Source organism: Ovis canadensis, chromosome 5 (assembly GCF_042477335.2).
Source record: "Ovis canadensis isolate MfBH-ARS-UI-01 breed Bighorn chromosome 5, ARS-UI_OviCan_v2, whole genome shotgun sequence".
NCBI classification, from domain to species: Eukaryota; Metazoa; Chordata; class Mammalia; order Artiodactyla; family Bovidae; genus Ovis; species Ovis canadensis.
Window position 1 is genome coordinate 22378945 of NC_091249.1, and position 27689 is coordinate 22406633.

A 27689-nucleotide genomic window follows, 5' to 3' on the forward strand; every position below is an offset into this window, starting at 1 on the left:
TTGAGTCTTCTTTTTTTCTTGATCAGTCTTGCTGAGGTTTAATTTTATTGACATTTGAAAAGAACAAACTATGGTTTGGGGTTTTTTTTGCTCTTTTTATGTGTGTTCTCTGCTTCATTAATTTCTGTTCTAATCTTCTGCTTGCTTTAGGTTTCTCTCTATTTTAATGTAGACATTTATAACTGTAAGTTTTCCTCTGAGTACTGCTTTCACTGCATCCCATAAGTTTTGGTATGTCTTATCCTCACTTTCACTCATTTCAAATTATTTTCTAATTTCTCTCTGCCTTCTTTTTCTTAGACTCATTGGTTATTCAGCAATGTGTCATTTAATTTTAACATATTTCTAAATTTCCAAAATTACTCTCTCTTACTGATTTCTAATTTTCTTCAGTGTAGTCAGACAGTATACATTCCATTATTTCAGTCCTTTTCATTTACTGAAGCTTGGTTTATGGCCGAGTAGTATAGAGTCTGTGCTATGCTTTGTACATTTGAGAAGACTGGATATTCTGTTATTGTTGCAAAGTGTTCATCTGTTATGCCTGTTTGGTTTTATAGTGTTCAAGCCTTTTATTTCCTTGCTGATCTTCTGCCAGGTTGTTGTTTGCATTCTTGCAGTGGGATGTTAAAATCAACTGTTGTTGAATTGTTGTCAGGTGCATCTATACTTAAACATCCCCCGATGGAGAGACCCTTTTATCATTATAAAATGTCCCTTTGTATCTTAGGAACATTTTTTACAGTCCGTCATCTGGTATTAGTATGTTCAGTTCATTTTCTTACGGTTGATGTTTGTATATCTTTTCTCATCCTTTTCCTTTCTATTTATTTGTATCTTTGAATCTATTGGATCTAAAGTTTGTCTCGGTGGAGCGCATATAATTTGAACTTGTTTTTCTATCCAGTTTGACTATCCTTGCCTTTGACTGGATCGTTTAATCCATTTACATTTAATGTTACTTTTTTTTTTTCCAATATTTATCTTCTTTAATGGTTTTTTTGTAAAACTTTGGGGGTATTATTAGTGGTTTCTCTAGGCCTTACTTTATATATATTAACTTCAAAAATTTCCTTGAGATACAGTCATTTCAGTGGGATTAAGTTCCTCCTATGAACCTCTCTCTGCATAGGTTTTTGTTATACAAAGTGGTACATCTATCTATATGTGTTACAAACCCAGTAATGTAATACAGTGTAATTATTATTTTATGTAATATGTCTTTTAAGGAGCCAACAGAAGAAAGGAGAGCAGCAGTTACATATTTCTAGCTTTTGTTAAACTAGACTTCTTATTGCTCATTTCTGGTTCTCTTTGAATTCTTCCTGTGGATTCAAATTACCATCTGTAGTCGTTTCCTTATTAGCCCAATACAGTTTTACTCTCCCGACCTTCTTTGTGCTCTTACTGGCAAATATATTACATTTCTCTATGTTACTACAGGTCAAGTAATACAATTATTTATATAGATTTAAGGGCTATGTATTTTTTAAATATTTAAATATGTATTGTTTTATACAGCTCCTGTCTAAATTAGTTGAGAGGACAGGAAAAGATATTGCATTTATAGTATTTCTTTATATGGTTACCTTTATTGTTCTTTCTGGTGGATCTGCATTACTATCTGGGCTCACTTCTTTTCATCTTGAAGGACCTCCTTGGGTATTTCTTTAAAGGTCTGCCAGCAGCAAACTCAATTGTTGTTTGTTGTGGACTGTTATTATTTCACTTTCACTTTTGAAAGATAGCTTTTCTGGGCACAGGATTTTTGGTTGACAGTTTCTTTGAGCATTTTAAGTATGTTATCCCACTGCCTTCTGGCCCCATTTCTGGTAAGACGTCAGCTTTTAACATTACTGGGGTTCCATTTTAAGTGATGATTCCTTTTTCTGTTGCTGCTGTCAAGATTCTTCTGTTGTCTTTGGCTCTCAGCATTTTTATTACAATGTGTCTTTTTGTGTTTATTTGGAGTGTGTTAGCTTCTTGGATGTGTGGTTTAAAGTTTTTCATGAGATTTACACAGTTTATAGCCATTATTCAGGTTTTTTTTTTCTTTCTGCTCCTTTTGTCTTTCTGGTAATCTCATTATGGGTGTGATGGGTAACCTAATGGTGTCAAGGGTTGTTTGAGACTATTCATTTTTCTTCATTCATTTTTCTATTCTCCAGATTGTGTGATCTCTGCCAACCTACAGATTTTGCTTTTTCTGCCAGTTCAGATCTACTGTTGAACCCCTCCAGTGAATTTTTCATTTCAGTTCATTGTATTTTTCAGTTCTAGGATTTATATATTTAACTTCTGTCCCTTTATTGATGTTCCCTATTTGATGAGACAGTATCATCTTATACTTCAAGCATGTTTCCTTTTAGTTCTTTAAATGGATTTATAATGGCTGCTTTTAAGTCTTTAAGTTTGACATCTGGCCATGGGCACAGGCAGTTTCTGTTGTTTGCCTGCCTTTTTTCCTGAATGTCAGTTTCCTTTGCACATCTCATAATTTTTTGTTGGAAACTAGACAGTTTAGATAATCTGTTCTGACAGCTCTTTGTTCTAGACCTCCCCTACTGTAGGTCTTGTTATTGTGTTTGTTTGAGTGAACAGTCAAAATATTTTAGTAAAATCTCTTAAATTCCCACAGTGCAGAGCCTGTTACTGTACCTCGGAAGAGGAAGCCATTGGCACAGCCACTTGGCCTATGGTGGTGGTAGCTTCAGTGGTAGGGATGGTGGTAGTTTTGATGGGACCCCATTTGTCTTTTCCCCTACTGCACCAAGCTGTTCTTTTCCATAAGTTGTTGGCTGATAGCTGTTGTTTTCAACAATGCCTAAAGGCATTAAATTGTTCTAATCCAACTGAATTAACATAATCCAATTAAATTGGATTTCCATTGTTTGAGATTTATCCTGAACCCTAGGGAGGCTCCTTCTACCTGTTTTACTGGTTCTTTTTGGAGACAGCAATGGTTTAGTTTGTGTTGCTTATCAAATCCATGCTCAGTCATGTCCAGTTCTTTGTGATGCTGTGGACTGTAACCCACCAGGCTTCTCTGTCCATGGAATTTTCCAGGCAAGAATGCTGGAGTGGTTGCCATTTCCTCCTCCAGGGGATGTCTCCTGCCCAGGGATGAGAACCCTGTCTCCTGCATCCATCCGCAGGTGGACTCTTTACCGCTACGCCACCTGGGAAGTATATCTGCTACTACTACTAAGTCGCTTCAGTCGTGTCCGACTCTGTGCGACCCCATAGACAGTAGCCCACCAGGCTCCCCCATCCCTGGGATTCTCCAGGCAAGAACACTGGAGTGGGTTGCCATTTCCTTCTCCAATGCAAGAAAGTGAAAAGTGAAAGTGAAGTTGCTCAGTCGTGTCCGACCCTCAGCGACCCCATGGACTGCAGCCTTCCAGGCTCCTCTGTCCATGGGATTTTCCAGGCAAGAGTACTGAAGTGGGGTGCCATTGCCTTCTCCAGGGAAGTATATCTACCTTCCTTTTAATTGCTTTTCTCCACACCTTTCATTGTTTTGAGAAAGCCCTTAGTTTTGAACTCCCCACACTCTTAAAAAAAGGAGTTCCTTTGGGAAGAGATTTGGGAGCTCATTGTTTTAAGGTCTGCCTTTCCCTCAAGCAAAACTCCTGAGTCCAGGCTTCAGTGCTAGGAGTGGTGACCAGACTCTGTATTGACTCTGCTGCTTTAGAAGAGAAGGGTTTGGGACTTTTCCCTGGTGGTGCAAAGACTCAGCGCTCCCACAGCAGGGGGCTCGGGTTCAAACTCTCATGGAGAATTAGATGCCACATGCCTCAACTAAAGATCCTGTGTGCTGCAAATAAGACCCAGTGTAACCAAATAAATATATATAGTTTTGAAAAAAGGAGAGAAGAGGTGTGGAGGCAGCTGTAACCTCTGGTCAACTTGGTTTGGTTTGCCTCTCTAGGCATGGGACCTCTGCCTTATGAACAAGCCAGGGTTAGAGCAGTGCATGGTGTTAAACTTCCATTCCATGATAGGATGGAGCCCCCACCTCTCAGCTGAATTTGCCCAGAACTTAGCCTCAGCAGCAGGCAGTTAGGGGCAAGATGAGAAATGTTTACAGTCCTGCTTCTGGGAAGATACACCCCCTCAATGGTGATAGCAGAGTAGAGAGGGAGGCCTTTTTTTTTGTTATTGTTTTTAATTATATATTGGCTGTGCTGGGTCTTCGTTGAGATACAGGGCCTCTTCATTGCTGGTCACGGGCTTTCTATAGTTGGGACGAACAGAGCCTGTTTTCTTAGTTGCCATGCGTGGGCTTCTCATTGCACAGGCTTCTCTTGTTGTGAAGCACAGGCTCTAGGGCACATGCTCTAGTTTTCCTGTGGCATTTTGGGATCTTAGTTCCCAGACCAGGGATCAAACCCATGTCCCCTGCATTGGCAGGTGAATTAACCACTGGACCATGAGGGAATTCCTTTAGGAAGTCTTTTTAACCTTAATTCCAAAAATCTGGTAAGAATAATAATGAGATGAAACTATAGATTAGTTCATTGAAGAATAAAAGTGCTAAGTAAAATTGTGTTGTCAAGGATGTGAAATGAAACTTTCATCCATTGATGTGGTGGTTGGTGGTTTACTCGCTGAGTCATATATAACACTTTGCCGACCCCACGTACTGTAGCCCACTAGCCTTTTCTGTCCGTGGGCTTCTCCGGGTGAGAATATTGGAGTGGGCTGCCATTTCCTTCTCCAGGGGGTCTTCCTGGCCCACGGATCAAACCCACATCTCCTGCATTGCAGATATGTTCTTCACCACTGAGCCACCAGGGATTCCCAAAATATTCCTAATTATCAATCTAGTGGTGATTCAAATATGTGACACACTATAAGTAAAATTTGCTTCTGGAATACAAGGATGGTTCAATAAGAAATTAGCAACATTATCAGTATAAAGTCCTAGAAATGAAAACTGTTTATATGCAAATAATGTGATTATATTCCTAGAAAAGCTGATGATTCCAGCAAAAAAAAAAAAGTTCTTAGGATTAATAGAATTTGGTAAGGGGTTGGAAAAAAAAGTGTGAAAGTTGCTCAGTGGTGTCTGACTTTTTGCAAACCCATAGAGGGTTAGGACATACCAAAAGTAGGCTTTCCTGATAGCTCAGCTGGTGAAAAATCCACCTGCAATGCAGGAGACCTGGGTTTGATTCCAGGGGTTGGGAGTCTCTGCTGGAGAGAAGGGATAGGTTACCCACTCCAGTATTCTTGGGCTTCCCTTGTGGCTCAGCTGGTAAAGGATCTGCCTGCATTACGGGAGACCTGGGTTCAATTCTGGGATTGGGAAGATCTGCTGGAGAAGGGATAGGTTACCCATTTTAGTATTCTGGCCTGGAGAATTCCATGGACTATAGTTGCAAAGAGTCTGGGGTTGCAAAGAGTCACAACTGAGAGACTTTCACTTTCAAAGTAGTAGTAGTTTTTATCAATTCTAATAGTAATAACCAATTAGAAACATAAATGAGGAAACATCTATTCACAATAACCGCAAAATGTGTGAAATAACTAGGAATGTAAAGAAGAAAGGTATGGGATCTTAAATTCAGAGATATGAAACAAGCAAGACTTCAGTGAATGGAAGGAAGTACTAAGTTCTTAGATGGGAGGTTTAATAGCAAAATAAAACAAAAACCAGTTCCTCCCATATTATTATTGACAGAGTTAAGTGTAATAGCCAGGAAAATTATGCAGCAGTCAGTTAGTACAGGGACTCGCTGTGACAGATAATAAGATTCATGTAGAGTCATTGTAATTGAAAACAAGTGATATTGGCATAGTGATTTAAAGAACAGAGTCTAATGAAATAGCCCTCTATGCTTTGTTTTTGGAACTCAGTATTAAAGTCAGTTTCAGACCCCTTATAAAAAACCTGAATGTTTTTTAAATAATTTTTAGATTTCAGAACAGCTACATGATAGTATTGCCAACATCCCCAGCAGAATCTGGGAAAGTGCCTTGCAGTTAAACCATCAATAATTCTTCAAGTGACTTGTTTAGGTAGGATAAATAAAGATGGTATAAAAATATGTCAGCTCATAATTTACATCAAATAAATTTTAGAAGAAAAACTTCCTTTTGGATTTCAGATTTGCAGATAAGGGACTGTAGACCTCCATGTCAATTTGATGGGGGGAAACAATGGTTTATCTTACACATTTCTGGAAAGGAAAGTTGGACTCATACCTCATACCATATATTAAATTTCAAGATCTTAAATGTGAGGGGAAAAGAACAACATTTCGAAGATTGTTCACCTTGACATTAAAGGAAGCCTTCCTGAACAAGCTAGGAAACCAAGAGACCGCGGAAGAGATGACTTCATAGAAATCCGAACAGACAGCCCAGTGTGCATATCGGATTCGCTGGTGGGCAGGGAAATGCCATGGGAGGCAGCATACATTCTTTTCGCTCACCCTACAGGAAAAACATTCAACAGTGGTAATATCTAATCTTGATGGAGAGGCGGGGACAAGTACATTGTTTTAGTACAGATGGGAAAAGCACAACCTACAGTGTTTTTGCAGGGTACTCAGGCACTGTCACTTTAGGGAACGTGTTTAGTAGGATTAAAAGCACTAGCATGGAAATATTTAAGTATATCCTTCATTTGGTTATTATAGCAAAAATCTCAAAACTATGTTAAGTTTGCTCAGTCAGGAGACATTCTGGTGTGTCCGTCTGTGCACCTGGAGGGAGAAGGGTAGTGTGTCAGCAAGTAAGATGTAGTAGTATCCTAATTGTGCATCTTTTTTTTTTTGTCCATTCATAAAATTTTTATTCCACATTATACTTGGATTATTCATAAAAATCTCATAAGACATTAAACAAAGCCATCATCTCAAGTTATTTCCATGTTAACTATTTTTTTACAGCACATCATGTTAGGCAAGTATATTAAAAAAAATCACAAAAGCAAAAACCCTAAAATTTAAACATTAGATTTTTGTTTTATTGCTGTGCTTGATATACATGAAGTAATAGATATCAAGCAATTCACTTTTATTGCATCTTTGTATATTTGTTCTTGAGTTACCTGAATACAAAGAACGTGAGTGTAGCAAAAGCGACAAAAGCAAACAGCTGTTGACTTTACAAATAATGGAATGTGACACGTTTCTGCCCTTATCCAGAGAAAATTGAGTCACAGCTAAACGAACACTTCTGTAGCTGTAGTCAATGGTGTGCACATTGAGAGTGCGTATTCCACAGATAACACATGATTTAACATATAATATATCCACAGGATATCCATTTCTACTACAGCCTTGTAAGTGCTCCAGAGTTTAAAGTACCCGCAACTACAGCTGTGATTAGAACCGGTTATCCCTTTTATTCCCCACCAGGGGAAACCAGTATGTAGGCAGTTTTCTTTTGTGCATCTTTAACTTGTTTCATTTTGAGCATACATGAGGACTATTTTCCCCAAGTAAAAACGAAAAAAGATGAAGGTGGGGAAAGGGAATAGAAACAGACAAATGAAGTGATTTTCTGAAATTCGATGTAAAGAGTTGGCTAGGGTTGAGTAGAGGTCCCAAAGGTCAGCTTCCCCACCCCTCCAAAAATAGCTTTTTTTTTTTCTGTTTATGGCTTTATACTTGGGTTACCCATTACTTGCGTTAATGATGGAAGTGAGAGTTGCCTTCACTCACAGAGAAAATCATGTAGCATTTTGGTGTAAATTGCCCCAGACACTGGCATGCTCTGCACTCTGTCCCATCACACATTTTATGCCAGGGGAGAGAGAAGCCCTGTTTGAAGACTGCATGGTGTTCTTCTGAACATCTGGTTTATGTAACCACTTTTCCACTGAAGAACACTAAGGTGCTTTCCAATTTTTCACCTCTGCAACCAGTGTACTTGCATGTTCCCAATTTTAAATTTAGGCTAGACTCCCTGGAGGAATTGCTGAGAAAATTTTTACTTTTGATTATTGTTCAGTTGCTGAGTCCTGTCCAACTCTTTGCGACCTCATGGACTGCAGCATGCTAGGCTTCCCTGTCCTTTACTATCTCCCAGAGTTGCACAGACTCATGTCTATTGAGTCAGTGATGCCATCCAACTATCTCATCCTCTGTTGCCCTCAATCTTTCACAGCATCAGAATCTTTACCAATGAGTACTATCACAATGATTTTTCAGAAAATAAACACTTGAGCCTCTCACCAAGAGTAAGTGTCTCTTTTCAACCTTTACATTTGAGGGTATAATTCTTTATCTTGGGAATCTTATGGATTAAAAGGATGTATATCACTTAAGGGCTTCCCTGGTGGCTCAGATCGTAAAGAATCTGCCTGCAATGTGGGAGACCTGGTTTCAGTCCCTGGGTGGGGAAGATCCCCTGTAGAAGGGAATGGCAACCCACTCCAGTATTCTTGTCTGGAGAATCCCATAGACAGAGGAGCCTGACGGGGCTACAGTCCATGGGGGCGCAGAGTCGGAGACGACTGAGCAACTAACACTTTCGTATCACTTAAACATAGTGTTTGACATTCTTTTCCTGCTTTTATATCCTCCCTGTTTATCCTGCAGAGTTGTGTGTGTTTTAGGGCAGTTGCCCTCTTGTTAGGAGTTGCACATTTGGTTTTTAGTGTTTGTTCACTGCTTATAAATTTTTATGTAAGCAAATCAGATCGCTGCAGTACAGCTGTAAAGACATGACTTTAATCAGTTACAGTAAGTATGGCGTGGAAAGATGGACCATTGGAGCAAAGATCAAATCGGGTCTTGGCTCCATGCTTGTAGAGTGAACCCACGCTTGTACTCAAGGGTCCACTTACAGACCTAACGCAGTCTGCTTGTAGTCATTGGCAGTGCTGGGTCCCGAGGTGGAGGTGGAGAGGTGCGCGGGTGTGTTTGGGCTCTACCCGATCCGGCGGTGTGAGGGTGGGAGGCTTCTTTGGAATGCCTGGGTCAGCCTCTGCAGCCCTGCCTGCCTTGCCCGCAGCTCATGATGGAGCAGTCTAAGAAGTCCTCGCTCATGGTGGCTCGCAGCATCCTAAACAACAAGCTAATCAGCAAGAAACTGGAGCGCTATCTGAAGGTGAGGTGCACGCCCCTGGCATGCCGGCCCAGTCCCCAGCCGCGACCCCGCGGGTTCTCCCTTTCTTCATGTCGCGCCCCTCTCCGCAGGGTGAGAACCCTTTCACTGACAGCCCAGAGGAGGAGAAGGAACAAGAGGAGGCCGAGGGAGGTGTCCTTGATGAGGGGCCGCTGGTTGAAGCGGCCGGGGTCGCGGAGGGTGCAGAGGCCGTGCCGGCTCAGCCCCCAGTGCCTCCAGAGCCAGTACCCGGGGCCGCGTCCCCACCCCCGCCCCCGCCCCCGGAGGAGGACGAGGAGGCCGTGCCCCTACTGGGCGGGGCGCTGGAGCGCCAGATCCGAGGCATCCCGGGCCTCGACGTGGAGGCTGACGACGAAGAGGAGGGAGGAGGAGGCGCTCCATGACTTGGGGCGGGCGGGGCTCGCGGGGCCGAGGCTGCAAGCTGAGTCTAATAAAAGTTCGTCTCATCCCACCTCGTCGTCGTCGTCTTTTGTCTGTGTGCTGCACGGTCCGCCTGGGCGGGGGTCCAGGCCTCACCGCTGGGCTGTGTGTGTCTGCGGATGCGACCTGGGGCTGTTGGGTTAGGTTTGCGCATTGGCGGCGAAAAGAATGGATACGCCTGCGAGCGGTGAGGCACAGCGCCCAGGAGCAAAACTAGCAAGCTATGAACACCGACCCGGAACAACCGGAAGGCCAGCCGGGGTGATAAAGGAGGGCCCGCCGTGAACTACGGCCAATGGTATCGCGTAGCAGGGGTGACGTATGCGCCTGGTCTACCATTAGAGGACGGCGGGAAGTGCGTTGAGCGCATGCGTCCTGTGATAGCCTAGAAAAAGGAGCTGCTTGGCGGGCGGATCTGAAGACATGGATCAGGGCTACGGAGGTTGGTGTGGGCGACTCTGCGGGGTGGGGCGGGAAGGTGGTGTCCCGGCACAGTTCCGACGCCGTGCAGGGGGCCGCGGGCCGGAGACTACACCAGAGCGCGGTTACCGCAGTTCGGTCTTGGTGGAGAGGCGGCCGGGGCGCGCGCGCGCAGCTCATTGGACCTCGGCCCTGTCGTTCCCGGGGCGCTGCGTGCGGATTGGCCGACAGGACCTGAGCACGTTGGCCGAGTTCGGCGGCCCGACGCTGGGGCGGACTTCGGGGGGCGCTTCAGGCATTCGGCGCGGTTTCAGTTTTTCACCCCCGGCTGGGTCGGCCGGGCCCTGCCGAACCCCGCCGCTCGCAGGCCCGGTGTCCCTTTCGGAAGACGCCACAAAATGGCGGCGCCGGGAGGCGGAGCTATGCCGGGATCTCGTGGGGCGCGCGGGGTCTGTGGCTTGGGACCGAGACGGGATCGCTGCCTTTTCCCGAGCTGTCGTGCCTGCCTGTCTGGGAACCTGCGGGGTTGGCTGGGGCCTCCGTGTGGCACAGGAGGTCTGGGGCGCTGGTCCCGAAGGCCGTGTGGGCGGCGCAGGTTCGGACCCCTTGCCGCCAGTCGGGCGGTGCAGAGCAGCCGGGCCTAGTGCAGCCTCTGCGGTTATCAGCCTCACTGGGCGACTGTCGCGGACCTGGCTCAAGCACATCTGGGACAAGACACTGAGGGTCAGATGCGGGGTACCTTCTTGATCAAAGCCTGGAAACTCTATGTGCTCTGGGGTCGTGACAGACTGGTGGTTCTCCTAAAGGTTGTCGTCTGTGGTGGCCTGGAGACGCCAGAGGGGCTGTGTGAGGTGAAAAGTGCCCTTTACCCACTTGGATTTCAGGGCCTGCGGCAGGACGGACCTCGAGCGACCTGCTCTGTTTCTGGAATCTGAGCCTCCTAGGAGGCCTTTGCTGCTTGCTGGAAGCCGCGTTTACCTGCAGGGAATAGTTGGAATATGCAGGACTGGGCTTGACCCGGCGCGGATCTCTGTCCTGGCTTATGAGGTTCAGACACGGGCGATCAGATCTTGGCTGCCGCAGGGAAGGCGCGTGTTTTGAAAGGGCAGCATTAGCAGGAGGCCAGCAGCAGAAGCAGAACGGTCCTGGTGTCTGGTGTGCTTGGGTGTCTCCAAGGTCGTTGAGTGGCTCAGCCTGGTTCTCCGGTCTTTTCGGCAGTCAGATTGGATCTCACCCTTCTTTGCCTGCTTCCCTAACCAGATTTTCCAGCTAGTAATAATCCTGCCTTACCTGTGCTCTTAGCTTAGAGGGTTTACACCCTGCTCCCCTTCTACCTACCAGAAAACCTTTTCAGATTCGGTTTAGGTGCAGCGGCCTCCCAGAATCCTTCTGTAGCTTTTCCACCTAGAGTTATTTCCTAAGACTTGTTGCCGTTTAAGAGTTGCTCGTTGGCCCTCGGAGGCACCTCGATCTGGGTCCAAGTCCTCCTCTTCCTGCTCCTTAACATGTTCTTGGGCAAGTGACTTATCCTCTGGAACCCCTGTGTACCACAGAGTGAACAGTACCTATTTCAAGGGTCTTGAGGTTATGTGAATGGTTTATGCTTTTTAGTTAGACCAGTTCCACAGAGTTGGTCAGTTGCTGTTAGAATCACTGCTCTGCTTTTCTGCTGCATAGACGTGGAAATCTGTGTGACGGGAGATAACCTTCAGCAGGGTGACTTCAGTTCAAGTCCCATAACGTCTGAGCCTTAGCTCCCTAGCTCCCTCTGAATGGCATTCTGGGATCACCAGCTGAGTGTCAGTCTCGTGTGGGCATACAGTAGGCATTCATCTAATGGTTTGGATTGTCTTGGTAGGAACATTCATGCTCCGTTGCTAACTCACGTCCAGCTCTTGCAACCCCACGAACTGCAGTCCACCAGACTTTTCTGTCCATGGGATTTTCCAGGCAAGAGTACTGGAATGAGTTGCCATTTCCTACTCCAGTCCTGGTAGGAGAGAAGGGAAGTATTTGAGAGAGAGGAGGCTTTGCAGAAGTGAAGTCATTTGGCAGGTATGAAAGGTTGCCTGTGCCCAGCTCAGTGTCAGGCTGGAAACACAGGTAAAGAGGGACCAGATAGATGCTGTCATGGGAGTGTCCAGAGGGGCCGGGGGAGCCACTACAGAGAGGAATGCCATCTGATGCCTCAGGACCAGGCTGAAGCCCTGGGACTTCAAGGCCCAGAGGAGCATTGGAGAGTTCAGAGTCAAAAGAAGCGAGGCCTGCCGAGACACAGCTGTTGGCTCCAGATAGTCAAAGTTTATTCCCAGTTAGGAGGTTCTTCCCTGGTGGCTCAGAGGTTAAGCGTTTGCCTGGAATGCGGGAGATCCAGGTTCAATCCCTGGGTCAGGAAGATCCCCTGGAGAAGGAAATGGCAACCCACTCCAGTACTCTTGCCTGGAAAATCCCAGGGAGGGAGAATCCCTTGGAGGGAGGAGCCTGGTAGGCTACAGTCCATGGGGTTGCAAAGAGTCGGGCACGACTGAGCGAGTTCACTTCACTTCACTTCATGGCTGCCTGAGGGGGCTGGGGGTGGGGACTGTGTTCTAATGGTGAGTGAGCTGGTAGCTAGTCCTGTGTCTTCCTTAGTTGTGGGTTGAGGCTTAGGTCAAGGTCCCTCAGCAAGCGATGGACCAAACTGGCGCAGAGGCCCATCCCCCTCCTCTTTTTTCTGCTTTGACCTCAGGCAGGTGGAGTGTGATAATGCAAAAGCCAGCTGTCGGATGACTTTTAGGGGGGCATTGTTGTGGTTGTGCTGCCTTCTTGTAAGACTGGCACTCATCTCCTTCAAGGAGATTCCTTTATGCTCCTCAGAAGCACTTGTTCTCTGGTGTGACAAGTATGACTGTAACTCACAAATATGTTCACAGGTTATGGGGCATGGAGTGCTGGACCTACCAACACCCAGGGTAAGTGAGACCTGCTTGTCAGGGAGGCATGGGCTACCCGCCCCCAGCACTAGCATGAACATAGCTGGAACCAGGAAGCCTTTTTTGTAAAGGGCCAGATAGTAAATTTTTTTACTTTGCAGGCTATATGGTCTCTATAGTGCAGAAGCCACCATAGACAGTTTATAAACAAGTAGGTAGGACTGTGTGCCAATAATGTTTACATAAAGACACTGAAATTTGCATACCATGTGATTTCCATTATGTCATCGAACAGTCTATTTTAACAATTTTTGTTCTATCTTAAGTAAATAGTCGAGGGTATAACCAAAGATTTTTATAAATAATACTTTTCAGTAGTTTTAGGCTTATGGGATTGATCAGATAGTACATAGAACTTCATATGCACACTCACAGCCTATCTTCGACTCAGGCACAATTTCCTTTATTATTATAGTTAGCAGAATGTGTTACAGTTTATAAGCCAGTGTTCATACAATGTATGGTCTATAGTTTACATTAGTTTTTACTCTGTTGCACAGTTTTGTGAGTTTTGACAGATACGAAAATGTGTCTTTTGTCAGAATTTGCATGTTATGAAGTATTATTTTGACTTTTTTTATTTGTTTGTTCCCCAACCGTTTAAAAACATAAAACCCATTCTCAGCTTGTGGGCCCTACAAAAACAAGAGCTGTGGACTGGATTTGGCCCTAGGCCCGTCCATGGACCCTGCTCAGGAGTCCCCATCCTGGTACTTAGTGTGTTTGAAGAACTAGAATGTGCTCTCTGGTGGGCGAGGTTTTCTGCTTTTTGCCAGCATTTGTTCCAGGGGATTGGTTGAAGGTTTCCTTTGTTTTCTGAGCCTGGAACTTGGCCCTTGCACCACTGGCAGCAGGGTCGCTTTTGAGTCACTTTTCCACCCATCACCTAGTGTCCCAGCAGGAGGCCTTGTGTGTTGCCCAGGCACACGATGTCCCCTGTTCAGTTGAGCTGGGGACGTGATTTTCCACCAGTGCACTCCGTGCTGTTGGCGGTGCCTTAGATCTGGCGCCTGGTGAAACTGGCACTTTGGAACAGCTCTGCCTGGGGGCCTGGCAGCCTCTTCGCTGCTGGCCCACGCTGGACGAGCTTCCCGGAAAAAGACTGTAGTGTCCTTTCTGTTGCCCTAAAGGACAGCTTCCTTAGGAGAGATGCCCTGGTTACGCTTAGCTGAGCATTTCTGTAGGAAATGAGTTTTACAGCTAGTGGACCCCACCTTTCCTGACCTCAGTGGGCAACCAAGGGTGCCTCCTTGCAGCACTGACCTAGCCACCCCCAGCTCTGGCCCTGTGGATAGTGGAGTGAGGTGATGACCGTCCTTCAGTGCCTAGGCTGGGGTCGGGGTGAGGAACTACGTCTCAGATGCCTTCGTTTTGTAAGCCGAAATCTTGTATGTTTTTGTTTCTTCTAATTTAAGGTACATATGGAACTGGTGTGGCCAGCTGGCAAGGTACGCCCTTCTAGGGGTCTGTGGGTGGGTGAGTAGGCCTCTGACCAGCTACCTCGAGGGGCTGGGGTGCAGGGACCCCCATCTCCCATCCTTGGTGTGCTCATGGTTGTCCTGAAGCCTCAGCAGACTGGGTCTGAGATACGGGGGAGGGCTGGGGGCAGCGGGGGAGGGCTGGGGGCAGCGGGGGAGGGCTGGGGGCAGGCCTCCGAGGGAGCTTGCTGGAGGTCAGGGGTAGGGAGGGTTGTGGTGGTGGTCTGCTCTTTGGTGGGTCCATCAGTCTTCCAACTGCCAGCTCCTGGGCTCTCTGGCTTTGGATGAGAAGCAAGTCTTATGATTCGGTATAGAAAACCCACCGCTCAGAGTTGAGGCCGTGCCCTCCTGCCACCTGTTGGCAGGTGACGTGTGCAGTGCTGGGGCAGTGGCAGCAGCCCTTGGTCCCCGGACCCTCTTTCTTCTCCATAGGCGGCGGGTGCTCCTTGCCTGACTTGTCCCCCAGGGACTGGTCTTGTAGCTGCTGAGATCTGACTTAGCTCTTCCTCCCTCCATCAGGTTATGAAAACTACAATTACTATGGTGCCCAGAACACCAGCGTCACCACCGGAGCAACTTACAGCTACGGCCCAGCCTCATGGGAGGCCACCAAGGCCAGCGACGGCCTGGCGCCTGGGGGCCCTGCCATGCACATGGCTTCTTACGGCCCAGAACCATGCTCTGACAGTTCTGACTCCCTCATCGCCAAGATCAACCAGCGTTTGGACATGATGTCCAAGGAAGGAGGAAGGGGCGGGAGCAGCAGCGGTGGGGAGGGCATGCAGGACCGGGAGAGGTGATTATAGACCTGAGCCCTTCCCGAGGGTCCCGGGTGCCCCGCTTTGTATAGAGGGAGTGGGCACCTGCTCGTCCTGGGAGGGCTCTTCCCTAGCTCCCTCCACAGTGTAGGCCAGATAAGTTGAGCCTTTATTGGGGCAGAGGCATTTGGTAGGACTTGCTGGTTTCCTGGGTGGTGGGCCTTAGGGCATGGCCGTTAGCTCAACTGTGTAAGACCCCTTACGTCTGCATCAAGCACCCAGCATCTTCTCCCTGTTCCTGTGGCCAGGGTTTCACTCCCCTTGTTCAGTGGTGTTTCAAAGGGATTTGGTCTGTTTTACTTTGTGAGCATCTCGGAGGGGTGCGTGGCAGTTTGGTTTTGCTGCTCTGAATGTAGGGAGGTGTGCTTTGCAGGAGGTGTTGAGATGGTGCCTGGACAGTATGGTGATGGGTTGTGCTTTCTTTGCAGCTCCTTTCGCTTCCAGTCGTTTGAGTCCTATGATTCCAGGCCTTGCCTGCCTGAGCACAATCCCTACCGCCCCAGCTACAGCTACGACTATGACTTTGACCTGGGGCCCGACCGCAATGGTGGCTTTGGTGGTCAGTACAGTGACTGCCGGGACCCAGCCCGTGAGCGGGGCTCCCTCGATGGCTTCATGCGGGGCCGCGGCCAGGGCCGCTTCCAGGACCGGAGCAACCCCAGCACGTTTGTGCGCGGTGACCCCTTCATGCCACCTGCAGCCGCCTCTGAGCCTCTTTCTACTCCGTGGACAGAGATGAACTATGTGGGTGGGCGGGGCCTTGGCGGCCCCGCCCCCAGCAGGCCCCCGCCTTCCCTCTTCTCCCAGTCCCCGGCCCCTGACTTTGGCATGATGGGCGTCCAGGGTGCAGGAGGTTATGACAACTCTGTGCCCTATGGGTGTGGCCGGTCACAGACCCGGATAAGAGATCAGGTGAGCCTTTGCCAAGTTCTGACCTGCCTTGTTTGCGTTTCTTTTTATGTGTTTATCTTCAAAGTATTTTAGAGATCGTACCAGACCTTATGTCACTTTTTAAGTGCAATTCAACTTCTAGTGAAAATGCACAGAATTGTGCAACCTTCGCTCTTCACTACTATGTAATTAAGAGTGTTTCCATCATCCCGGAAAGAAACCTGTCATTTCCTCCTCTCTCCCTCAACCCGTGGCAACAGCTAACCTAGCTTTTGTCTCTAGATGTCCTCGTGGACATTTCATATGAATGCAGTCGTGTAATACGTGGCCTTTTGTGTCTGGCTTCTTTCACTCAGCATAAAGTTTTTGTGTTTTGGCAGGGGGGTGAGGGTGGGAGAGGTTCCAACCGTGGTGTCTTCCTTTGCTTTCTGAAAGACCTTTCCTGCTCTTGTTCTCTGACCTTACAACCCCTCTGTTCTTCATTGCTCTGGGGACAAATGGGGACCATCAGAGTAAGCAATGCATGAGAGTGTGCTTCTGTTTGTAGCCTCGGCGGAGAGGGTTCAATCGCTGCGGCCCAGAAAGCTTGGGCAGGAAACGGAAGCAGCTGCAGATTTATGACGAGCCTGACACCAAACAAGCTCGAGCTGACAGCGAGGGAGATTTTTCTGAGAACGGTATGCCCTGGGGCCAGCAGGCCAGTGTGGGTGTAAGGTGGGTCGGCTGCGTGTTTGGTGCTCTGCCTGCCTGTCTGGACAGCGCTCGGGAACTCAGTGGCGTGTGTCACTCGCACTCCCACCGTCCCCGCTGTAGTCAGCGTGAGCGCAGTCACTCTGGACAGCGAGTTTGGGGAGTGAAGATGGAGTGGGCCTGCTGCCAAGGGGCTGACTTTCTTTATTCCTTTGTGTTTGGTAGATGATGGAGCTGGTGACTTCCGCTCAGGAGACGAAGAATTCAGGGGTGTAAGTTCGCCTTGACCGATCAACCTCCAGTGTCTCTAGTCTGGGTTTTCCTCCTTTAGTGTCTTCCTCACAGAGAGGCAGCAACAGCTGCTGTGGTAGATTCAACTCCACCTCATGAGTCGATTTAATAATCAGACTTGCAGCTCGGTTTCTGAGAGTTTTCCACTTGAAACAATCCTTGTTTTCCTGAAAGCGTTCCCAGCCCTCTCCCCAGCCATTCCTAGGTCCTCACAGTGATGTGCCCGGCTGCCACATGGTAACTGCAGTGGCCACGGAGGCTGAGGCTTTCAAATAGGCACCGAAGACTCGTCTGCTGCCAGCTCTGTGCTGGTGCTGAGTTGCATCCCTGTCCTTCAGCTCTTAAAACCGGTCATGGGAGATGGGTGCCGGAGGCTGGCTCTTAGCCAGGACCAGGCACAAGCACCTGGGGTGCAAGCCTTTGCCGCCTCCTGCAAACTCTGATCCAAGTCTGGGGCAGGACCTGGAAATCTGGGCGTATGAAACTTCATCCAGGGGCTTCTGATGGTCAGATGAGCTTGGGGGAGGGGAGGAAGTCCCTGGTTACAGTGACTTTTCAGCTCTTCTGATTGTCTTGCTTGTCCCTGTCTAGGTTGTGTAGATCTTGTTGGGGATTTCTGTATACCTGCTGATAGATCTGTATAGCAGCTTGATGTCTAAGGAATGGGTTCAGTTACATGAGTTTCTGTCTATATCTGGCTTGTTATAACCTTTGGTAGATGTAAACAAGTAGCTGGGAAATGTCATAAAGCCCATTTTCAGGAGAGAGTGCTAGGACTAGCTCTTTCTACAAATTGGGGTTTCTTGACATTGTTGATGGGTGAACTTTTGGTATTTCATGCAGAACTGTGCGTTTGCCAGAGGTAATTCTCTAGCTTTAAAGCTAGTCTGTGTCTTTAATTTTAAAAAAGCAAGTTAGTTGTTAGCACAGAGCCTCAGAAGGCAAGCGGGACTAGTGACAGGACACTCAGGCCCTGGGTCTTGTCCTGATGCTCTGTGGCTATGTTCCTGGTGGCTGCTTGTAGAGAGCGCTAGAAATTCCACCTCACAGTGTGCCTTTGTGGCCTTTTTCAGGAGGACGAATCCTTTGACTCCGGGAGGCAAAGAGGTAGGCATGCCCCAGAATCCCTTTGAGCTTTCTTGTGTCTGCCCAGCTGCCCTGTACTCACTGCCTGACGCCCAGCCACCTGGGCTTCCGAGCAAGGTTGGAGGAGGGGCTGGAGGCTCAGGGCAGAAGAGGGGCCGTGGCTGCCGGGTGGGCCTTGGCCTTGCCACTCGCTCTGAGGCTTTGCCTTGGTGTTTGCAGCAACACTTGCTGGAAATAGGTCTGCTTGCCTCACTCAGTGCAGGCCCTGGAGGCCGGGGGAGCTCGTCTCTGGGTGTCTGCAGTAGCTCTAAGCGGTAGGGAAAAGAGTCTCAGAAATGCAAGAGAGAAAAGAAAAGGCGCCCTCCAGCCTGCCTTCTCTGTTCCCCCGTTGGCCAGTGCAGGTCGCTGTACTGTTTGCTCCTGGGCTTCATTCTGTCCACAGTCCCCTTGCTTGCCAGGCCAGGGCCATGCTTCCGGCCCCTGTGGTGGAGACACTGGCACAGGGTGGGGCAGAGATCAGACGCCTGCCTGGGAGGGGAGCCGGGGGTGGGGGGGCAGCCTGGATCCTCCAGAGGCAGGCACTGCTCAGCAGGCCCCAGCAGTTCCAGCGTGAGAGACGTGAGAGCCCCAAATGAGTGGCAAGAACAGAGCACCATTAAGCCCTTCAGGAGGGGCGTGGAGAGACAGCCACTTGCTTCTCTCCTGGTCCCGTGGGTACGTCCATAGCTGGTTTCCCACAGGCTGCTCCCATTAATTATGAAGGCCCTGACTTAAATGCTCCTTCTCTTACATGTTCAGGTTTAGCCAACCCTCTGAGGTCCTCCTGCCCTGTTTATTGAGGCAATTACATCCATAGCATGGGACCACAGAGCATTTAGCGGCTCGTGCAGCGGGGTAAATGCTAAAGCAAAGGTGACATGTTTATTGCGCACAGGTCCTGCTGCCTACCTGGGATGACTTTGCTATTAAACAGCAGTAATAGTTTCAGGCAGTGACCTCTTGCCAAAAATCCCACACGCCCTTTTGAGAGGCTTCTGAGCAGCGTACACCGGTCGCCATCTTCGTGGGACAGTCTCGTGACTGGCATCAGGGGTAGGGGTTACAGTTCAGATGCTTATCCAACCTTGTTTCAGCGTCCGGCCCTGGCCCTGAGCCGCGGTGAGGCAGCCTGGGCCAGGCTGCACCTCTGGGCTGCACGGCTCTCTCCAGAGCTCCCGCACTGGCCCCATGGGATGGACAGAGGACCGTTTGGTCTCTTCCCATTTTTATTTCTGGGATTGCTTCCTGCATATCGCTGGGAAAACCAGAGATTGATGGTTCTGGTGAGTGGGAGGTAGAGTCCAGGCCAGCAGGGATTGTCAGACCTGCTGAGGCCCTAGCTCAGAGGAGGCCGGCAGGACGGCTGTCACGGCCCACCTGGAGGTGGAGCGGAGGGCGGCAGAGTGGCTGGCGTCACTCTCTAAGGCCGTCCAGCTGCTGCCTGGGGAGAACCGCTTCTCTGTCTCCTTAAGTCACATTGGGAGAAGACCCAATGGTAGGGTGTTGGACTGGAAAAGCAAGATAGGGAAGGACAGAGCAAGTGGGCCGTAGTGTGAGTGGGGTGGGCGGGCCGTGTCCCTGGCCCATCCCAACCTTATCAGGCCCTGGGGGGGAGTGACGTGACTCCCCTGGGAACTGCTCAGGGTTCTCATCAAAGGCCCACTCCTTTTGGGAGCTTTTGACAGCCCCTTGCTGCCTCAGGGTGTCCTGACCCTGCCGTGCGTGGAGGGCGCAGCAGGGCATGGGGTATGGTGGCACAGCTGTGGCCCCCGTCAAAGCCCTGGTGCTCAGCGCCTCTACCGGCGCCTCAGAGGGTCTGGAAGGGACTTCTCTGTTGCAGGAGAGAAGGACGACGAGGACGATGAAGTGAAGAAGAGGAGGGAGAAGCAGAGGAGGAGAGACAGGATGAGAGACCGGGCGGCTGACAGGTGAGGAGGCAGATGAGGCGGGCGCTGTCAAGGCTCTCCTGAGCTCCGCTGTCTTCACTCTGTAGTTGGGGGGGTGAGGGGCCTGGTCACCTCATTTCCACTCCCCTACCCCCAGGGCCTGACAAGGGTGGGACGAGCTGGGGAGGACACGGCCTGCCCACCCCACTCACACTACGGCCCACCTGCTGTCTGTGTCCTTCCCTGTCTTGCTTTTCCTATCCAGCAGCCTGCTGTCTGACTCTGGGTGTGTGTCAGGAAAGCCTGGTCGGGTCGACGGGAGACAAAGCTTGGGAAGCACACCGAGTCTTAGCCTTGCTGGGGTTGCTTGCCCTCCTGTAGGCCTGTGAGGAGTTCCCTTGTCTCTTGGCTATCATTCCAGACAGGTGAAGTGTATTTAGCTGAGCTGCCAAGGTGTTTTGGATGCCTCGTCCATGTAAATCCAAACCACTTGTGGAGTTTGACATGTATAGATGTTAAACCTCAAGATGTAAAAGCACCAGTGCAAACCGCAAAGGGCATCGGTGTGGGCACACTGTACTTCTCCTCATAAACCACTGGAGTACATGGTTGATGAGGCCTTGACCAAGCTGGCTACTTCCCTGTGCGCAGGTTCTCTTGAAGACTTGAGAGGAAATCCTTGCCCTTAAGGCTCAAATGGGGGTAATGGTTTTCCTGTGCTAGTAACACTTAGCAAAAGAGCAAACAGTAGAGGCTGGAAAGTGGGGTAGGAGGAGTTCCAAGTGTTACAGAATTCACTGAAATCTTATCTTTAAACAGATGCATAAAAATGACGGTCATTCTAGATCTGTTTTCATGCCGCATGGGAACTGAGATTACCATTTTAAAAGAATCTTTAGACTGCCCTGGGCTTCCCTTGTGGCTCAGCTGGTAAAGAATCTGTCCACATTGCGGGAGACCTGGGTTTGAACCCTGGATTGGGAAGATCCCCTGGAGAGGGAACGACTACCCACTCCAGGATTCTGGCCTGGAGAATTCCAGGGACAGTCCATGGGGTCACAAACAGACACGACTGAACGACTTTCACTTAGACTGCCCTAGTGACTGAAGATCCTCAAAAAAATTGGAGAAGTTGTCACAGGGGAGGTCAAGATGCAGCAAAGAAGCGAGGCCTGTATTTCTTTGGTGGCTTCCTGACAATTGTGCACACAGGGCCCAGGAGATTTTCCTCTTCACTCCTCTTTTGGGAGTATCTGCAAAGGCAAGGGTGTCTTGTGGCACTTGTCCAGCAGAACTCTGATTTGGCAGAGGAGGATTCCTGAGTGCCACAGCGCCTCTGCTCTTAGACCCCATGAGGAGCAGAGCTGAGGGAAGCAACACCTTGCTCTGTGCTCTGGGGGTTTGGGAGTCTGTCTGTAGGGTGCTCTCCCCTTGTCATACGGCATGCATATATCTGGTGAGATTTTGAAAGCGCACAACAAAGAAACCTCAGTTTTCATCTTTAGGTATGATGTGTCCTTCGATTGAGTCCCATTGGAGAACTGAGATCATGTGAGTTTTGAATTTTGTGAGATCATCAGGAATTCTGTGGTACTAAATGGGGTCAGTTGTCTTGTATCTTCCAAGTGGCTGCAGAACAAAACATCTGAGACGCTATGGAGTTGGGTTCTAGGTCCCCAGAGCAGTGGGCTAGAGACTTAGGGAATCCACAGTTCTGAAAAGTCTCCACCTGTTTGGGCCAGAAAGAGTGGTATGGTAGAGTGCTACAGGAATCATTTTCCTGAAATACTTGAAAGGTTGCACTCTGATTCTTAATGTGGAGAAACTTGGAGTAACTGTTACTCTGATGCAGAGATAAGCTGGTTATCTCCATCACTGCTTTTCTTTTTGTCTTCCTTCTCCAGGATTCAGTTTGCCTGTTCCGTGTGCAAGTTCCGGAGTTTTGAAGATGAAGAAATCCAGAAGCATTTGCAAAGCAAGTTTCACAAAGAGACACTGCGCTTTATAAGTACCAAGCTGCCTGACAAGACGGTGGAATTCCTCCAGGTAAATCGCACTTAGCCTCCATCACGGCGTGTGCCAGTGATCCTACAGGTGTTGGCTACCCCATAGAGAAGGGAAGCCTAAACTAGGTCAAGACTTCTTTTTCCAGAATAGCAGTGTGCAGGTCCCTGAGGCAGAAGGACAATGAGAGTTCCACTCATTGTAGTTCGCACGAATTCTGCCCATGGAGCTGCTCTGATGGCTGTCTTCCAGTCCTGAGAGCAGCTGAGATAAGGTTGTCACCACCCACCATGGGCTTGGCAGTCACCCTTGATGAGCTGCCTCTGATGCAGTTGAAAAAATACCCACGTGCGCCTTCCCCCCTCATTTCATTTGGTGCATCTCCCAACCTCTCTAGGAATACATTATAAACAGGAATAAGAAAATCGAGAAGCGGCGTCAGGAGCTGATGGAGAAGGAAAGTACAAAACCAAAACCAGATCCTTTCAAAGGTGAGTTTCGATCTGAGGTGGGGGGTGGGGGGTGGGGGGTGGGTGTTAGTCCAGATCACAGAGCCCAGGTCAGGGTGGTTGAAAATGGGACAAAGAGAAGACAAATGGGAGGGGCGCTTAGCAAGGGAAGGAGACCTTCATGTGTGGCCTAAGGTAGCTGACAGCTCTACAGGCAGCTTATTGGGGTGCTGTTTAAGCACTCTGATGTTTTTCCTCCTTAGTATGAAGAGGAAGGACCAAAGGATGAGAAAAGTTAAAAATAAAGTTCGCAGGTGTGGAGGCCGTGTGTTCTGTCTCCATGCACCTGCTGGAGGGCAGGTGATGTGTGTCTCAGATTCTGTCCTAACCGAGTCCTTAGGGCCATGGGGAGAAACTGTGAGCCCTGATGGGGAGTTAGTGGGAGAGAAGCATCACTTGGATGCCGACCCAAATCCCACAAGTCTGGGGTGTTGTCAACAGGGATTGGCCAGGAGCACTTCTTCAAGAAAATAGAGGCTGCTCATTGCCTGGCCTGTGACATGCTGATCCCGGCGCAGCCCCAGCTCCTCCAGCGGCACCTGCACTCTGTCGACCACAATCACAACCGTCGGGTGAGTGCCCCCCTGGTGTGGGGTGGGGCAAGCAGTCCTGGCTGCCAGTGCGAGGGGTTCAGCACTTTGTGTGTGCATGTGGAAGTTAACTTCTTTAGGGGCTTTTGCCATCAGTCTATCATTTCATGAAGTGATTGTAACATGTACCCAGTTTCTATTAAAATGTGAGGAAAATGTGTTGCTTAAGATTGACTGGAAATTTTCCTGGGTTGAGAATATTCCCTGTAAGTCACATGAGTAAATTCCCCAGCTGCTGAAAAACTAGATTTCTTACAAGGTGAGGCTGAGGACCACTCATAGCAGAATAGTCTGGAGGACTCAGGGTCAGGGATTGGTTTGATCCTTACTAGCTGATGGGGCCTGAGGCTAAATGCCAAAGTATTGACAGCTTTTTTTATTTAAATAAAGGGTCAAACTGTAAGTATTTTTAGCTGTTGTAAGCCATCAGGTCCCTGCCTTAACTTGTTAATCCTCAAGTCTGTGGCTGTTGGGCAGAAACAGCCACAGGCCTTAAGTAAAGGGAATGGGTGTGGCCGCGTCTGGCCTGCAGGCTCTAGCTTGCCAAGCCCTGGTTTAACATCTCTGTGGTTAGTTTACCTGACTACCAGATTGGAGCTACCTACCCGCCCATCATCTCCTGGTATTACTAAAGACCAGACAAAAACCATTGTACAAACAAGGGCTTATCATCTGAGTTAAGCTCTAAAACAGTCAAGTGTTTGCAGCATTCAGACTTTTCCTATAGAATTTACTTGTAAAGTCAGTATAACTCAGAAAACTGAAAAGAAAAAGCTTGCCCTTTTCCCCTACTGAGTCCACCTAGCTTCTGATCTGTAAATGTTTTTATTTTTTCCTTGCTTGTATGCGTGGTACTTGGACATCAGTGGTGTGCCTGCACTTTTTAACGTCTTAGACTTATCCCCACTATTTCACAGACTCAGTTCTGATTCTTCTCCAGTGCTTGCTTGCTTTCATTCTTGGAGTCCAGCGCTTGGAGACTTGCCATACTGAAGAAAGATTTTAGTTGCATAGGACGAATCTCAGAACAACTCAGTGTACCCAGGCTGGTTTATTCTCTCGCTCCTCTGTGCACACCATTTTTAACAACTCATGTTTGATTCCCTTTGTAGTTGGCTGCTGAACAGTTCAAGAAAACAAGTCTTCATGTGGCTAAGAGTGTTTTGAACAACAGACATATAGTGAAGATGCTGGAAAAATACCTTAAGGTTTGTGCTTCAGAGTCCAGTAGATGGGAAAAGCTTTGGAAATGGAGGATGAACTAACTCTCTGGGTTTGGAATTCTATTCAAAGTGCAGTATTTAGCATTTCTGAGTCTTTTGAAGAATTGAGAGATGTTGGAATGTATCAGGCTTGGGGATTCCACAGTTGTGCATTCCCTGAGACTGACTGCTTGCCTGGGAACTCTGGGAAATGGTCCTACTTGATTAATCTGTGCAGTGGTGCTGACTGTCACCATGAGAAAACCAGACTGTCCCTCCATAAAATAGCAACCCAAATGATGGTGAAATGCTCACAACAAAACAGAAAACCAAAGTAGATGGTCATTCTCCATGTAGATGCTAAAACGTGTTTTTGCTGGCAGAGACAACCGACGTAAGATCGGGAATAAGGGAGAGGGAAGGGCTAGCGGTGCCATAGTATCAGGAGCAGAGTAATCAAAAAAACGCCAAGGAGGATATCCTGGAGAGGAGTCTGGTTGGAAGAGTCTCTGGTTCCTCCTTTGGAAGCCCATTTTGCTAAGTGCTCAGACCCATGACTTCAACATTTGGGGCTGGCAGTTAGGATTCAGCATAACCTGACTAGGACGTGTTTGCCCTCTTCTCAGTTATTAATTGCTTCAGTATTTGAAGATTCATTTCATCCATAAAGGGATAGAATTTAAATAATCAGTGTAAGAACCATGACTGATCAGTGTTTTACCTTGTGGCTTAGACAGTCTTAAAAGTTTCTGGAGTCAGCTGTTAACTCAAGCTTCTAAATACTTGGTTTTGTTTTGGCCCTACCTCATAACTTGTAGAATCTCAGTTCCCTGACCAGGGACTGAATCCAGGCCATGGCAGTGAAAGCTCAGAATCCTAAGCATGAGGCCACCAGGGAACTCCCTACACACCATTATTTTTTTGGTATGTGCGATCTTAGTTTCCCCAACCAGGGATCGAACGTACATCCCCTGTAGTGGAAGCTGGGAGTCTTCATCACTGGACTGCCAGGAAAGTCCTAAGCACTGTATTTTAAAACATTTTCTGATTACTGTATAGTAACTCTCATTTTCTTCACTGTAAAAAGGGGGTAACCTTCATGCCAGGGCTGTGTGCTTAAATGAAACTTTAGAAAGAGCCTTGGGACTTTTCTTGGTGGTCCAGTGGTGAAGAATTTACCTTCCAATGCAAGGGATGCTAGTTTGACCCCAGGTCAGAGAACTAAGATCCTACATGCCACGTAGCCAGAAAATCAAAATACAAAAGAGAAGTAGTATTGTATTAGATCCAATACAGACTTTTAAAATGGTCCACATTTAAAAAAAAAAAAAGCCTGAACTTCCTGTTAAAATGAGGTTTATGGGTTTTGGGGTTGTTTTTTTTTAACTGGGTTGAGAGTATCTATGACTTTTTAAACCTTCCCTCATCATTGTATGCTTGAATAACAAGTATAAAATAGTATTCGTGAAGCTTTTCTGAGATGTCTTTTCTGAGCACGTATAGGATGGACTCACTTGATATGATTTAAAATGTTTCTCTTGTTGACTCTGCCCATCATGAAAACATGATCTCCCAGCAGCCTGAGCCTCAGTCTCTCGTTTGGACAGTTGTTTAGACCGCACTAACCTGGGTTTCCTCTTGTTGGCCAGGGTGAAGACCCTTTCACCAGTGAAGCTGGTGATGCAGAAATAGAAGGAGATGAGCATTTAGGAGGTGAGGATAAGGAGGAGACCCCTGAGGAGGTGGCAGCCCAGGTCTTGGCTGAAGTGGTTACGGCAGCAGTGAGTGCAGTAGATGGGGAGGAAGCTCCTGCTCCAGAAAGTGGGGAGATGCCTGCCGAACCGGACGGCCCCGCAGACACGGCTGAGGCCACCAGTGGTCCCCACCCCAAAGCAGAGACTCCCTGCAGAGTGGCACCCGGGAAGGGCAGTGCTGAAGCAGAAGCTGGAGGTGAAGCTGCTGAGGCTGGAGTCGAAGCGGAAGCCGTGGCAGCAGAGCCAGAAAGCACCTCGACAGTCACAGCTGCTGCCGAAGCCACCGTGGGGCAGACTGATGCAGAGCCCAAAGGTGCTGCTCCCGCAGAGTGACCCTCCTTCCCTGTTTCAAGGGATAGGCTGTATGATGCATTATGCTCTCTCCTCTGGCTTCTGAGTAGTACTAGGGTATGTGATACTGGAATATTATTTCAGCAAAGAGACACAGCCATTTCCTTCAGAAAAGTGTACCTCACAGGCTTGTCTCACAGAGTCATCTCAAGGCTTTCTGCCTTGGTGTGAAGGCTGCAAAAGTTGTACATTCCCCCAAGTGGCTGTCTTTACATCTCTCTTTACATGGTAGTTGGAATAATAAAATTTGGATAATTAGACTTTGCTGATGCTTTGCTTGTTAAATACAGCCACTGGCTGAATGCACCCCTTTTTATTATTTTTTGGTCGGGAGCAGTTCAGTACTAGGATGTATCTTGCTTTATAAAGCTTTTACTGTTTTTGTTAAAAATTTCGAGAATTTACTTTGGCTTTGGTTTTTGATCTCTGCTTTTGTGGTACACTGTGTGGTGTGTGATCCTCCTTCACAAGAGGTAGCAGAATCTTGGTAACATGTGATTTGATTCTGTCACATCAGTGAATTCTCAAAGTCCTGAAGAATCTCACACGTGAACCATTGGAAGCACACCTACTTACCCTCAAGAATGAGGATATTTTGCCTGGGGCATTGTTTCCCAACTTTTAGTCCTTGGTGAATCACCTTTGCAATGTTTTACCTCATTTGTGACCCACCTCTGCATTACTTCAGGGTTTCTTGTTTTTCTTTAAATTGAGTTACTTTTACTTAAATATATTTAAAAAGAAAATTTGATGTCTTGTGAATGGAAAATCAATATAAATTGCCATAGAGATACCTATCTGTGGAAAATGAATAAACATTTTATTTTAGATAAATATTCCTTTGGAAGTTTTTGAATCTGTAAGAAAGAAAAGCTAGCATGTGTTGAAGGTTAGTAAGCAACAGTTACACTTTCATGTAATCAAAAGAACTGGAAGATTAACCGCCCTTTTGAAATGGTACTGCTGGGTCTGTTTGCCTGTAAGCCTTTGAGCTGTCACACTTAGGAAGGCAGTGGCCAGTGGACGTTAGTAGAAAAGAGGTGATAGAAAAGAGAGCGCCTGTTGTATACCAGGTGCTGATTCATGACAAAACTTAGGTATGTGCACTGCTCTCAAGGAGCCTTATTGGAGACTTGAGATGGGTATTTATGGAAAAGTCAAATGGTAGAACTAAGAACAAATAAACTGCTTAGTAAGCAAGAAT

General features: G+C 47.9%; 2 protein-coding genes across 9 annotated transcripts in view; both read left to right on the forward strand.

Annotated features, from left to right (window-relative positions):
- The window catches only part of AKAP8L (A-kinase anchoring protein 8 like), a 30870-nt gene extending 21335 nt beyond the window's left edge, over positions 1-9535 (forward strand). For all 7 annotated transcript variants that reach the window (XR_011256943.1, XR_011256941.1, XR_011256942.1 and 4 more), the window contains 2 exons: positions 8971-9066; positions 9156-9535. Coding sequence is in view for 3 of the 7 variants with exons in the window: in XM_069589199.1 (XP_069445300.1) it covers positions 8971-9066; positions 9156-9467 (408 nt within the window). In the remaining 4 variants the exon portion in view is untranslated. The remainder of the gene's footprint in view (positions 1-8970; positions 9067-9155) is intronic.
- Positions 9536-9827: 292 nt separating this feature from the next.
- AKAP8 (A-kinase anchoring protein 8) lies at positions 9828-27688 on the forward strand. 2 transcript variants are annotated; one of them, XM_069589197.1, is made up of 14 exons: positions 9828-9946; positions 12837-12875; positions 14312-14344; positions 14894-15170; positions 15621-16104; positions 16631-16760; positions 16999-17045; positions 18138-18171; positions 20030-20117; positions 21980-22121; positions 22477-22570; positions 23030-23160; positions 24291-24386; positions 26030-27688. In XM_069589197.1, exons 1-14 carry the CDS (start codon positions 9928-9930, stop codon positions 26465-26467), a joined length of 2052 nt encoding a protein of 683 aa, XP_069445298.1. In that variant the 5' UTR covers positions 9828-9927; the 3' UTR covers positions 26468-27688. The 2 variants fall into 2 exon arrangements, with proteins under 2 accessions (XP_069445298.1, XP_069445299.1); XM_069589198.1 differs by lacking the exon at positions 9828-9946 and adding an exon at positions 10170-10647.
- The last annotated feature ends 1 nt before the right edge of the window (position 27689 follows it).

Excerpts from the sequence above, each read along its gene's own strand:
- AKAP8 (XM_069589197.1), top strand. Across the intron at positions 20,118-21,979 it reads AGAGACCGGGCGGCTGACAG|GATTCAGTTTGCCTGTTCCG; the intron begins GTGAGGAGGCAG and ends TTCCTTCTCCAG. Across the intron at positions 23,161-24,290 it reads ACCACAATCACAACCGTCGG|TTGGCTGCTGAACAGTTCAA; the intron begins GTGAGTGCCCCC and ends TTCCCTTTGTAG.